General features: G+C 55.6%; 1 protein-coding gene across 1 annotated transcript in view; it reads right to left on the minus strand.

The window, feature by feature from the left end:
- Positions 1 to 3,604: 3,604 nt before the first annotated feature.
- Positions 3,605 to 13,308, minus strand: part of SDC3 (syndecan 3) — a 42,224-nt gene continuing 32,520 nt past the window's right edge. Inside the window, exons 4-6 of the mRNA XM_070458454.1 lie at positions 11,171 to 11,784; positions 8,605 to 8,896; positions 3,605 to 7,660 (exon numbers count right to left, since the gene is read on the minus strand). Coding sequence (XP_070314555.1) covers positions 7,494 to 7,660; positions 8,605 to 8,896; positions 11,171 to 11,784 — 1,073 coding nt within the window. The 3' untranslated portion in view covers positions 3,605 to 7,493. The remainder of the gene's footprint in view (positions 7,661 to 8,604; positions 8,897 to 11,170; positions 11,785 to 13,308) is intronic.

Consider the following 13,308-nt stretch of genomic DNA (forward strand, 5'->3'; position numbering starts at 1 on the left):
TGTTACATTGCAGGAGTCTCTGGGATGGGTGAGGGCCAGGGGGCTGGACTTGGAGTCAGAAGATCCAGCTCTGCATTTCCACCGGGGAGTGTGACCCCCTGGCAAGTCTTAATGCCCCCTGGGAATCAATTCCTTTTTTAATATTTTATTATGAAGAATTTAACATTTAAACTTAGAGTTGACAGAATAATTTAGTGAGCCCCCTATGTAGCCTGCTACTCAACTGTACAATTATCAACTCAAGTCCTGTTTTACATCCTCGGCTCTCTCACCCACTCCTCCCCCATATTTTTTCAGCCAATTCCAGACATCCAATCACTTCCTCTGCCAAATTTTAGTCTGTCTAAAGATAAAGACTCTTTTTAAAAAACATAACTGCAGGGCCATTATCACTTCTAAGAACACTGACAGTGATCCCCTTATGACAAATATTCATTCAATATACAAATTTCCACTTGCCCCATAATTAACTTTTTTTTTTTTAATAGAATTTGTTGAATCAGGATTTGAATCAAGTTCCCACATGGTTTGGTTAACATGCCTTTTAGGCTTATCTATAAAGTCCCTCTCCATCTCTTCCTTTCCCCTTCCTTGCAATTTTTATTTGTTGAAGAAGCTGGGTCATTTGTCCTATAGAAGAGTCCCACAGTGTGGACTCTGCTCACAGGGCCAACATCTTTATCTGTTAAGCAAGGGGATCATTCTCTCCAAGAACTGAGATTATGTCCGCAAATGGGCTGTGACTCTTGCAAGGCACCCACAGTTGTCATGTGTTAATGTATCTTTTGAGCCTTTCAATACCCTGTGCTTCTGTTTTTCTGATGATATAGCTGAGATCCAGAGAAGCTTAGTAGCCTGCCCACGCTCACACAGTGGAGGGAGGAAAGGGCGGGTGGAATTGTAAGAACACTGACTCCATGTGGAGACTCAGACTCGAATCCCACTGCACACTTTAATAGCTTTATGGCCTCAGGTTTCTGTAAACTTGCAGTTTCTTCATTTGCAAAAAAAAAAAAAAAAACCAGCCAGGAGACCAGAACTGCATGAGGCTAGAATGAGTTAACATGAGAAGGGCCGGTCTCAGGGTGCCTGGCAGCCGGTGCCTCACTCCACCCTTTCTGCTGTCTGCTCTGGCCCAGCCTCCTTCCTCCCTGAGTGCAAATAAGGCCCCCATGATAAATCTGGACCCTCGGTCTGCCCCAAGCGCACCCTTAAGCCGGCAGAGACAGGGTGGGCGGCCCTCGGAAGCTGAGCACGCTCTGTTCTTGGGGCAGCTTGGCAAGCAGCTGTGACCTCTTGGGTTTCAGGAAACAATCAGCTATTCTTCCTCCTTCCCCCTCTGTTCGTTGCTCATCCCTGGACCAGGGGGCCCTGAGAGAAATGCTCCAAGTCTCAGCAACTCCCAGCCCATCTGTACATTCTATGTGGATGATTTCCAGGTGTCAGCCTCAGCTCGAATAAACCTCAGCCTAAATCATCGTTTACTCCAGAGCTGACACCAATATTTTTATTCCCACCCAGATTCCATGTCATTTATTCATTCGACAGGCAGCAGGCTGGACTCGGCAGATAATGACAATAATAATGACAGCAGCAACAGCAGCATGAATAATGGCCCGCAGTCACACAGCATCTACTGTGTGTCAGGCATGGCTCTGAGCACCATGCCTGTGAGGCAGGCACTGCTACTGTCCCCATTTTACAGGTGAGGAGACTGAGCATTGTGGGTTTGAATAAGCTGCCCAAGGTCCCGGAGCTAGTCAGTGGCAGAGTTCACGTTTGAATAGAGGTTTGCCTATTAAAGACTGACCATACAAAGAGGAACTGAAGTCCCGCAGCTGGCAGTCACATAGGGCAGACGAGCTCCATGCTACTTGCTTTCAATGTTATCTCATTTAATCCTCACAGGGGTCTCCAAATACCAACCTTCTTGTTCACATTTACTTGTGAGGAAACAGGCTGAGAGAGGAAGAGCACTGTGCCCAGGTGCTCACAGCTGGGTGTTCTCGGCCTCAGGATCAGACTCTGAGAATGCAACATGATGCATGCCACTCGAATTCAAGTAAGAAGGTGAGGGGGTGCCTGCAGGAGGGGAGATAACTCTAGACTATAGGAACTCAGGGAAGATGGAACCCACTTCCCAAAGCTTCCTGGAGGAGGGACCACATCAGGAGCTGGGACTTGAATTATGGCAAACCAACCCCTCACATCATAACGAGCTTCAAACTGGGGCCCAGTCCTCTGTAAGACCCTAAAGTGACATCGCTGGCTCCTTCACCCCAATTCACAACCACGCCGCCCAAGACTCTCAGGGGCCATGTGGTCTGAGGTCCCAAAGTGAAGACCGGGCCTTGGAGCTCTGATCCTGAACTGTCTGGCAGTAAGAGGGATGCTTGGCGGGGGGTGGTTGGAGATGGTGGCTGAGCAGGAAAGACCCCCCCAGACCAGCATCATTACACAGTTATGAGACCCTGGTTATTGGCTCTCGCCCCCATATTTGTAAGTGCTCCCCAGGATGGCACAGGGAGGCACTCAAGGCACTTGAGTGAAAGAGAAAGGTGCAATTGGTAGGATCTTGAACCAAATCCAGGGGCCTCAGCCTCTAACCCACCCCAGAACCACCAGGGCCCCGTATGCACATCCCCCTGCAAGAGGAGTAAATCTCTGGAGGACATGCAGAGGACTCCTTTGGAGGAGGAAAGGTTTTGACCCTGACACTCATGCCTGGGGCTATCTCATGGTGAGGGGGCAGAGAAAGGAAACACAGGAGATGCAGATTTTGGCTAAAAATAAAGAAGGACTTCTCAACAGGCAGAGTCTCCAGGATGCACCAAGCCCCTGTTACAAGAGGTATGCAGGCAGTGCAGGGAAATCCCCCAAGAGGTGCTGAAGAAAGGATTTCTACCCTGAGGAGCCCAAGGCTGACTCTTGACGCCCTCCCAGCTCCATGACCCTGCAACCCCAGGAGGCCATCCAGGCTCCCAGGCCCCAGAACTCCTCCCAGCCCGGGGTTCTGTTCTATTCCAATGCCATTATCCAAGACCCTGTGAGCTGATAGTTCCAGGCCCTCTGCTAAATGTTCCTCCTCTCATAATCCCACTACCTTCCATTTTGGGGGGGGGTGTCGTTAATGCTTATCCCATTTCTCAGGTGAGAACACTGAGGCTCAGGCCAAGCTAAGGCTCAGGCTAAGTCAGAATTAGGAAACGTCACCTGGGTTTGAAACCAGGCCTTTCAGAACCTCAAGACATCTCACCTCAGACAACGGATTCCAATATTCTGCAGCTCCAGATTTCTCTCCTTGTGGCCTGAAACCAGTTCTTCCCCCGAGGGTGGACCACAGAGCCCCCAACGCCACCACGTCCTGGCCTCTGTCCAACCGCAGCCCCCATTCAGCCTGGCCGCAGTCAGCTCCGTGGTTTCCTGAACACTCTAAAGCAAGAGCAGCTGTTGCCATAATGGTTCCCAAGAGGGGTTGTCGTTCAATTTTCTCTGCTTGCTTCTCAATTTCCTTTAAAGGGGGATGTGGCTGAGACCCAAGTGGGGCCACGGACTGCCCCTCCCCAAATAACCTCCATGATTATCTCACACTCTGACCACAATGCATCATTTCAGCTTAATTTTATTTCCTCTTATAAATGGGCACAGCACGGGAAGTGTTAAAAAAAAAAGAAACAGTTCCTTCACAACGCTGGGACAGGTAAGCACCCACAGTGGGACAGGTGCCTTGGTTTCTTTTTCCAGTCTTTTTCCACCGCTTTTTCCTACTGAAAGTTTTGGCCATGAACTCGGGACAGGTATGGTTAATAAACAGGTTAAGGGGAAGAAGGGGCAAAGGCGGCCTGGGGGAGGGAAGGACAAGTTCCCCCCGCCCCAGGCTGGGTTCTTGGAGGATCTGTACAGGAGAAAGGACGTGGCGGGAGGCGGGGGTGGGGGGGTGGACACAGTCTTCAGGGGGCTCTCTGGAGCCGCACTGCCTACGAAAAATATTTACATGCATTCACCACACTGGGGCCACCGCGCTGAGCTGCCTGCTGGGCACCCGGGGGATGCTGGAGCCACGAGCCCTTTGATGGCGACTCTGGGGCCCAGCCTCAGCACCTCCGTAAATCTGTACACAGTTTGTGGGCTTCTATTTACAGGCAAGAGGCCTGGGGAAGCAAGTCCAGGGTGGTGGCTGGCAGGAGAAGGAATTCAGGAGCGCCAAGGAGGTGGTGGCCCCTTCTGCCCTTTGAGGCAGAGATGCGTCTGCTCCCTGTGCCCAGGGCCCCAGCCTGGAGGCCTGAACAGATGGCTTTGCCAACCCCAGGTGGGTCTGGCCTGAGCACCCCAAGCCACTGCCCACCGACCTGCCCGGCCTGGGCCCCAGTGATCACCCGTCTGCTTCATATCGAGGGGACCGACCCTTCTGGGGAGGTACACCTCTCGATCCCTAGGGAGATAGAGCCTGGGCTCTAGAAGTCACAGTTGGGGGTGGGGGGTGACCCCGGCCCGCCTTGTCCTCTCTGGCAGCTGAGGCCCCAGAGAGGCTGTCAAGCACACAAGCCCCTCTTCTTTTGGAATCGGCCGTGTTTCCTGGAAACACTAGGCCCTGCAGGACACCTCCCCAGGAGCACCAGGTGCCTGGGGACATATTTGGGCAGGCCCTGCATGCATCACACCCTGTGTCCAGGCAGGTTGAGGTGGGCACTCACATCCAGCTCATCCTTTTCACCGCCTGCTCTCAGATCACTATGCTGGACTTGGACTGCTTTTAAGCCTCATGAAGATTAAGCCTGGACATTTGTCTCGGGGCCAGGGCTCAATGAATGAAGCCCTCAGTCTCTTCTCTCCAACGCTAAGGATGCAGAGAAGAGGCATCGGGCGGCGGGTGGCAAAGCCAGGCCCCAGGTTAGAGGCCGGCCCACAGAAGGTGAGGAGTCAGGCCTGCTGGGGTCAGGCTGGACCCATGCAGCCCCTTTGAGCCCACTCCAGCCAGCCCAGGCCCTGCTCAGCCATCCTGTGCTGGACCCCGCCCCGGCCAGAGGCTGTGCAGAGGCCACCCCCCACTGCTGGGCCTCCTACCCCGGTCCCAGCATCCCTGGATGGTCCAAATCCTCTCTCCGCCATGCTCCCTAGCTTCTCAGCCTCGGCCTGCCCAGGCCTTCTCACCAGAGCTGCTGCCCCAAGACAGCAGCCTGCCAAGGGGCAGGGTAGAGGGAGGGGAGGCTGGGGCCGGCTTTGGTCTCCCTCGTCCCCCAGCCCTTCCGCTCCAGGAACGACCGAGGCCAGGTCACTTCCAACAGATTGTGAGCCTAGGATGCCTCCCCCTGCTCCTGCCCCGAAAAGACTCGGACCAGGTGGGCTCCTCACAAGCCTCCAGGACTTGCCAAGGTGGCCTATAGGCCTCCCGGAGCCTAAGCCTGGGAAGACGATGGAAAAGACAGGCTGTGGGAGCTCCTTGGAACCTCACCCTCAACACCTCTGGCACCCCCAGCCCTCACCCTGCAGAAGCCTCCTGCCAGCCAGTCTTCAAAAGGGAACAGAAATAAAACCCGGCTTTCTGACTTTAACCAGGGTTGTGGGCAAGGGGTGGAGGGGTAAGCTCCAGCCACCCACAATGCAGACCACATCCCGTGGCTCCAAGACCCCTCTCAAAGCACAGCCCCCATGGGAGATTTGTGACCCCACGTTTAAAATATCTACAGAAGTGGCCCCATTTGAAGGGTAACAAAGAAGAGGGAGGCGGGCTGGGGCCTGGAATATCCCCAACCCCGCCTGTCCTCAGCCCTCAGCCAGGGACAGTGTCTGGATGGACTGCTTCTAGCTGCAGCCAGGAGAAACACCAGGTTGTCTGGCCAAATGCATGGGCACAGGTCCACCGGAACGTCCCCAAGAAGGCCCAGGGGTGGGGCTGAGGTGGGCCTGGTGAGGCCAAAGGGAGAGGGTGCAGAGGGCCCAGGCGCCAGGCCCACCCTCACAGGCACTTTGGAGACTTGTGTCCTGGGAGGCAGAGTCGACCCCCTAGCTCAGAGCAAGAGGAGGATGGAAGGAGACCAGGAGCCTCACCACATGCCCCCTCCCCACCAGGAGCCTTTGGTCCTGGGAGACCCAAGCCCCCTCTCCAGCCCAAGACTGAATTCCAGGAACCAGCCTGCCTTCCTCAGCAAGTGGGGAACTTGCCCCCAACCAAGCCCTTTGCAGGCTACAGAGGGGAGGGAGCAGGTAAGGTGAAGCCAGGTTCAGCAGGTGTGCAAGGCCCTGAGGGGGCTTGTGGCCATGTCCCCCACACTGCACTTAATTCCAGGAAAGGCAAGTGTCCAAGCGTGACAGCAGGGCTGAGTGGGTGTGGGTGAGATTGTGCACCCATGTGGGATTGCATCTGACTCGCTGGGGTTTGGTGGCTATGTGGTTGGTGAGGAGTCGTGAAGGCTGAGCGTGACGGGGCAACTCAGGGACCCAATATGGGCTGATTGTTTCGGCCTAATTGCACCCTCCCCAGTGAGCCTGAAAGCTGGAGGCAACACGTGTGGTGTTGGAGTGTATGTGGGTGGGCAGGAGTAGGGGTGGCGAGATGGCAGAGAGAGAGGCAGGCCACACCATTACCATTAGGTTATGATGATTAGTGACTTGCATTGTCATAAGCATTTGGGGCAGGGGGGCACATAAGAAACATGAGAATAAACATCTTTGGAAGAATGTGTGTGTCTGTGACATATCTGGATTAGCTAGGTGGTCAAGATCGTGTGTGGTTTTGTCATTGCGTGCTTTTCTCTTTGTGTGTGACAATACGTGTAACCATGTGAGAGACGGTGTCTGTGCAGAATCCACTAGAAGGAAGGAGATGCAGACCCCTCCTCACCAGTGGCTGCCGGAGCACTCTCAGGAAGCTGAGGCAGGCCAGGAAGGAAGTGAAGCCTGTGGGTGCATGTGCATTGAGCAGAGGTGAGGGAAAATGACCCCATAACCCCAGAGGGGCCAGGACAAAACAGGCTGGTGGGTGAGGGGTAACGTCTCACCCAGGCAGAGAGTGAGCCTGGGACAGGGGCAACAGGGTGTAGTGTCCCAGTGATTTCAAGGGCTGGGCTTGCCAAACGCTTGTCCTAGAAACCAGCCCGAGTGCCTCTCTGCCTCCAAAACGAAACCTCAGCCAGCCCTGTGGGGCCAGGTTGGGGCTGAAGTCCCACCCCTTCGTCCACCAGCCAATCAGGAGTTCCCTTCCTCCTGTCCATCTGATGTGAGGTCCTAAAGCTCCAAGCTGGTGGCTGGGGGAGGACTATGTGGAACAAGTGATGAGCTCATAAGGGTACAGTCTGGAGCAGACGGCAGTGCCCCCTGTCCCTTGGGGAAGAGCTGCGTGAGGCTGGCAGTCTGGGCAGACCTTGGGAGGGTGGCAGAGATGAAGTGGGGCCAGGATGTCTCCCAGGCCCAGTCCCAGGCAGGGGCTGGGGATGCCAGGCCAGGGACTGGACATAGGGGTGGCGCTGAGGCTACAGGGAGGCACTCTGGCTCCGCTAGGCGTAGAACTCCTCTTGCTTGTCAGGCTTCTGGTATGTGACGCTCGCCTGCTTGGGCTCCTCCAGCGTGTAGCTGCCCTCGTCCTTCTTCTTCATGCGGTAGATGAGCAGGGTGACCAGGAAGGCAGCAAAGAGGGCGCCTACAACCCCGCCCACGATCACAGCTGCGGAGGAAGAGGGCAAAGGTCAAGGCCACAGGAAGGGCAAGACAACCTTAGAGCCTGAGGAAAGGGCAGAGGGTCCTTGAAGGTAGAAGCAAGAGCTGGGAGGGAGCCGGGAAGCTCAAACTTGAGACCAGAGTCGGAGTGAAGTTTGGAGTCAATGCTAAAACACGAGCACTGGCTGCCACTGATGCTCCTCGCCACAGCCTGGCACTGTTCTAGTCATCTGTTCTAATCGTATGAACACGTGGAATCTTCATACAGTGCTACTAGGGAGGTGCCGTGCTACGGTCCTCATCAAATGTGAGATGCCATCAATAAGAAGATGCTCCAGTATTTTATATACCCTTAGGAAAGAAAAAACTCTGCCATCTAAACTAGGACACATCCCAACTGCGGAACAGTTAACATGAACACACGTGCGCTGAGATTGATTAAGAGCAAAATGATAACCCCCATTTCGCAGATGAGGAAAAAGCATGCCTGGAAAGGTGAAGGACCTTCCCAAGGCCACGCTGCTCATAAGTGGGGAACAGGGTTTGGACCACAAATCCAGAGACTTCAGGAGAGAAGGCCAAGGGCAGGTCCTTGGGGCTGGTATCAAGGGTGGGAGCAGATCAAGCCAAGGATGAGGCCCTAGATTAGGGTCCAGGGGATAAGGTCCAGGAGGGATAAACAAGCATGGCCCAGGGAAGCAGAGGTAAAGGGCAGAGTCTGAGAAGAGGTCAGAGGGTGCTGAGGAAAGAGCAGGAGGTAGAACAAAGTCTGGGATCAGAGGGTCAGAAGAGGAACTAGAGGGTGGGTCCCCGGGTCCCCAAGTCCCCAGCTTTCCCTTCCTAGAAAACTAGGCTTCTAGGAAACCCACACCCTACCCTCCCTCCTGGGCTCCCGGGGGGGCAAACTGAGGCCCCACCAGCTGCCCCCTTCTCTCAGGCCTCAAGTCTCACCTACAAGCACCTCCTTCCGCTCCAGGATGCTCTTCTGGGGCAGCTGAGCCGCGGAGCTGCCTGAGTCGATGGCATTGTCCAGGAGGCCAGGGCCTGGGCGGGCACCCTTGGGCAGCGTCCCGGGTGGAGGCGATGGCTTGGCAGCGGCCCCACCCACAGCCACCACCTCGTTGGCTGTGTCTGGCTGTGTGGTCTCTTCCTCCGACAGCTCAAAGTCCCCACTGGGTCCCCCGCTCACTGGCATCTCTGGCTCATCCCGGATGGTGGTCAGGAAGGACTCTGGAGTTGGGGTCTGTAGGGAGGGTAGCATGAGCCCAGGAGCCAGGCCCAGAACCCCTGCCACAGGGCAGCCATACACACATGCACACTAGCCCACTGCCCACTCCACTTCCCTGGGGGATACTCACTAAGCACTCACCATGGGCCAGGCACTGTGCTAAGCACATCATGGGCCTTTTCCCCTCACAATATTCCCATTAAGAAGGTATTAGCACCCCTACATTACAGAGTAGGAAATAGGCTCAGAGAGGTTAAGTGACTTGCCCAAGGCACACAGCTAGTAAGTGGTAGAAGCAGAACTAAAATGCAGATCTGTCCGACTCCAGAGTATGTGTCCCTAACCACTACACTACACTACCTCTGTTATCCTGGCCACATCCTGGTACCCATCCCATCCTTTCCTTCTCCAGCTGCCTTTCTTGGTAGCTGCCTTAGCAGATTGCTATCAGGGACTGTTGTCTGGGGACAGCTGGGTGCAGAGTTTAAATATCTGGGCCTGATCCTCGATCCATGTGCCTGAGGCAAGGGTGAGTCCTGTAGCCTGAAGGTCAGTCCAGTAAGTAAGCGTAAGTTGCTCAATCATGCCCTACTCTTTGCTAACCAATGGACTGCAGCCCACCAGACTCCGCTGTCCATGAGATTTTCCAGGCAAGGATACTGGAGTGGGTTTGCCATTTCCTTCTCCAGGGGATCTTCCCGACCCAGGGATTGAACCCGGGTCTCCTGCACTGCAGGCAGATTCTTTACCAACAGAGCTACAAGGGAACCCAGGGATCGAACCCAGGTCTCCCACATTGCAGGCGGAATCTTTACCAGCTGAGCCACAGGGAAGCCCCAAGGTCAGTCCAAGAGCACCACAAATCTCGATGGCTCCCAGCATCTGGAGGCAGGATCCCAACTAGAGCTGGGATCGCAACAAGGATGGAGCTGCTTCACAGGTGTGCATGGAGAGAATGGGTCCGGTGTCCAGGCCGAGGAAAGGCCACGCATATGTACAGAGGCTGCACCAGCGACCTGCTCTCAGTGCCCCAGCACTGCATCCCCAGCCCGCCTGGCCAAGCATCTGTGAAACACCAGGTTCCCCTAACTGCACAGAGGAGCCTAGAGCAGGGCCCGTGTCCTGCTGGGGCTGGCTGGGGAGTCAGACGGGCTGATGCTGACCCAAAGGCAGCTCCACAGCCTGGGGGGTTCTCCTCCATGAGGCAGATGCAAAGGGCTTTAGTACCCCAGTCAATGTCACTACATCCCCTCCTTGCCCAGCAGCACCAGCAAGGATCAGTCTACTTCTCCCACTTCCTTGACCCCCTCCCCATCCTGGCATTCCTGGTATCCTCATCCTCTTCCCTGAACTACCACCCCCATCCATAACACCCCAAACACACACACACACACCCCACCCATAACACCCCAAACACACACACACACACACCCTAGAGCTGACTGCCAGGTTCAAATCCTGACTCTGCCACTGCTGCCTGTGAAGGCTTGGAAAGTGGCCCCACCTTAAGGGAGGATGATGGCAATGCCCACCCCGCTCCATAGGGTAGGCATGAGAGCAAGAGGAGATGGTGGCACAGCTAAGTGTCTAGCACTGAGCCTCCACCCAGGCAGCACTCCAGGAACGTGACCTGCAGTATTCCTCTCCTACGGCCCAGCTCTTAATCCCCCTCAGATGGATAACAACAACGATGATGATGATGGTGGTGGTGATAACAAAAGTGAAACTTTTTGCTTGTTTAGTATTGCCAGGCACTGCTCTAAGAACCTTGGCTCTGTTGGGAAACTTAATTCTCACAACCCTGTGATTTGCATTCTATTCTTTTCTCCTTTTCACAGATAAGGAAACAAAGGTATAAAAAGGATCAGTGACTTCCTGAAGTCACACGGTGGTGGAAGCATTCCAAAATCCTGGCTGCAGGGCTCCTGAGTCTGTGCTTTTAACCAGAACACACAGGCCCCTGGCCCCTTCCCCTTTTAACACTCCCATCCTCCCAGTTCCTTCCCCATTAATGTCTTAACCTAACATTTAAAGACCCCGGCCCAGTCCCTCTTCCATTCCCATCCATCTCGACCTCTGTCCTCATCCTGTGACTCAGCCCCAGTCCTGGCCTCACACCTCTCTCACCCTCCTGCTCCCTGTCTGGCTCATCTCCAGAACCTTCTAGATCTCAGCCCTGTCCAGCTCCATCCTCCTCCTCCCACCCTGTTCCCCACGCCACCCCCTGCCCCCCGAGCCCCGACCCACCCTCCTCTGCTCTGACTCCCTGTCCCCTCCACATCAGCTCACCTGAGCCACCTCCGTGGGTCCAGGGGCGGTGGGCCCCAGGGGCAGCGTGCTCTTCTCAGGGATGTCAGGCTTCTGGGTGGTAGCCGGCCTGGGAAGGGCCCTTGGCCTGGAGGTAGCTGTGCTGACCAGCCTGGGAGTTGGGGCCTCTGTGTCCAAGACAGCCACCGTGGTGGGAGGTGAGGGCACCGCTGGGGTAGTGGCCCGGGCTGTGGCTGCTGTGGTCAGTGGCAGAGGCAGAAGCCTCCGTACGCCGGTGGTCCTTACGACAGAGGTGGTGGCCGCAGACGGGGGTGCCGCGGGGACGCTGGGCGCGGCGGTGGCCGCTGTGGCGGGCACTGTGGCCACCGTCGGGGGCCCTGTGGTGGTGGCAGTGGTGGTGGCCATCGGGGTGGAGACGGTGGTGGCTCTCTGGCTGGGTTCTTCTGGCACCTCTGTCACCAGTGGGGGGCTGGTTGCCGGCTCCGGGGTGGGGCGCTCAGAGGGGAGCTCTTCAAACGGGGTGCCCACAGGCTGGATGTCCATGGTGGGCAGCACCGCGGGGGTGGTGGACATGGCCAGGGCGACATCTGGGCTGAACCGCACGGCTGTCTCAATGCCCGACTCCTGCTCAAAGTCTGAGGGGGTCAGGGGGAGAAGGAGAGAGCTGGGAAGCTGGGTGATTTGAGGGCATGAGGATCCCAGATCAGCAACGGCCATCAAGATGGGAGGCTCCCAACCCTCACCCTTTGCATAATTTTCCCAAGACAAGAGGAGGGAAAGGAGGAAGGCACAGTCTTGTCAAAGCTTACCAGTTGACTGATGGCTAGTGATGCGTCCCAGTTCCTCTCTGCCTAGCCAAAAATTCTAAGGGACCACCTCTTCCAGGAAGTCTTCCCTGACTATTCCAGCCCACCCAGTCTGGAGCTTTTCTAGCAGACTGAATCTAGGCAGTGGCAACTCAGGCCCTACTGGCTTCAGATCTTGATGGAGGTTACAGGCAGGGGAGGGGAGGGGAGGGGAGGATGGCTGTGGCACTCTGGGAAGAGTCAGACATGCCTACAAGCTACCCGAGCACCCATGGTGGGCAAACAAGGTTCCCCCAGAGGCACAAGCAGACAGCAAGAAGGAGAACAAGCCCCTCCCACAGAGGCTGCTTGAGCAATCTGGACTCCAAACCCAGACAAGTGAAGGGAGGGCCTCGGCAGAAAATAAGGAGAGAGAGAGATAAGCCACACCAGCTCCCAGGAGGGTCTGAACCAGGCAGAGGAGGGGTGGGGAGGAGCCTGAGAGGTGTGGAAGTAGAGATGTTACCACCCATCAGGATGGATTTTATGAAGATTCTCACAAGATTTATAACTTATAAGATGCTTAAAGGAATGGGCTAAAGTGAGGAAACTAGAGGCGAGGGACTGTAGGTGGCCAGCTCCAAAGCACACAGACCCCCACTATTCCATTAGACTCTGCCTGTCCCCTCCAGGGCCCCAATCTCAACACACACCCCTTTTTACTACTAGTTGCAGAGCTTCATCTCTGTGCCAGGCCCTGACGTCTTAAACTGAAGCCTTCCAGAGGCTTGGCGTGCGTGAGCGGGTGCCAAGTCGCTTCAGTCCTGCCTGACTCTTTGCGACCCCGTGGAGTGTAGCCCGCCAGGCTCCTCTGTCCATGGGATTCTCCAGGCAAGGATACTGGAGTGGGTTGCCGGTCCCTCCTCCGGGGAACCTTCCCCACCCAGGGGTCAAACCAGCCTTTCTTAACGTCTCCTGAATTGGTAGGTAGGTTCTTAAGCACTTGCCACCTGGGAAGAGCCCCCAGAGGCTCAGAAAAGAAGGCAAATTTATCACCATTTACAGATAAGAATACAGACTCGGAGAGGGAAAACAGCTAGAGACGGCACAGCTATTAGGTAGAGAAACTGAGATTCAACTTGGCATGCCTCCCTTATCTCAGGCTACTCTACTGGGCTTTCTGGGCGGGACCATGGAACTGATTGGTCCCAGGCACCACTGGAGGCCCCGCCTGTTTTTCCGTCACTGTCCTAACCCCGCCCTTGGCCACCGCTGATTGGGCAGAAGGGGACCACGTGACCCAAGTTGAGCCAATCAAATGGGCCTCTGCTCACTACACCGGAAACGTTGACCACTAAATTCCTCCAAGTGGTC

The sequence above is a fragment of the Odocoileus virginianus genome, chromosome 30, assembly GCF_023699985.2.
Source record: "Odocoileus virginianus isolate 20LAN1187 ecotype Illinois chromosome 30, Ovbor_1.2, whole genome shotgun sequence".
NCBI lineage: Eukaryota > Metazoa > Chordata > Mammalia > Artiodactyla > Cervidae > Odocoileus > Odocoileus virginianus.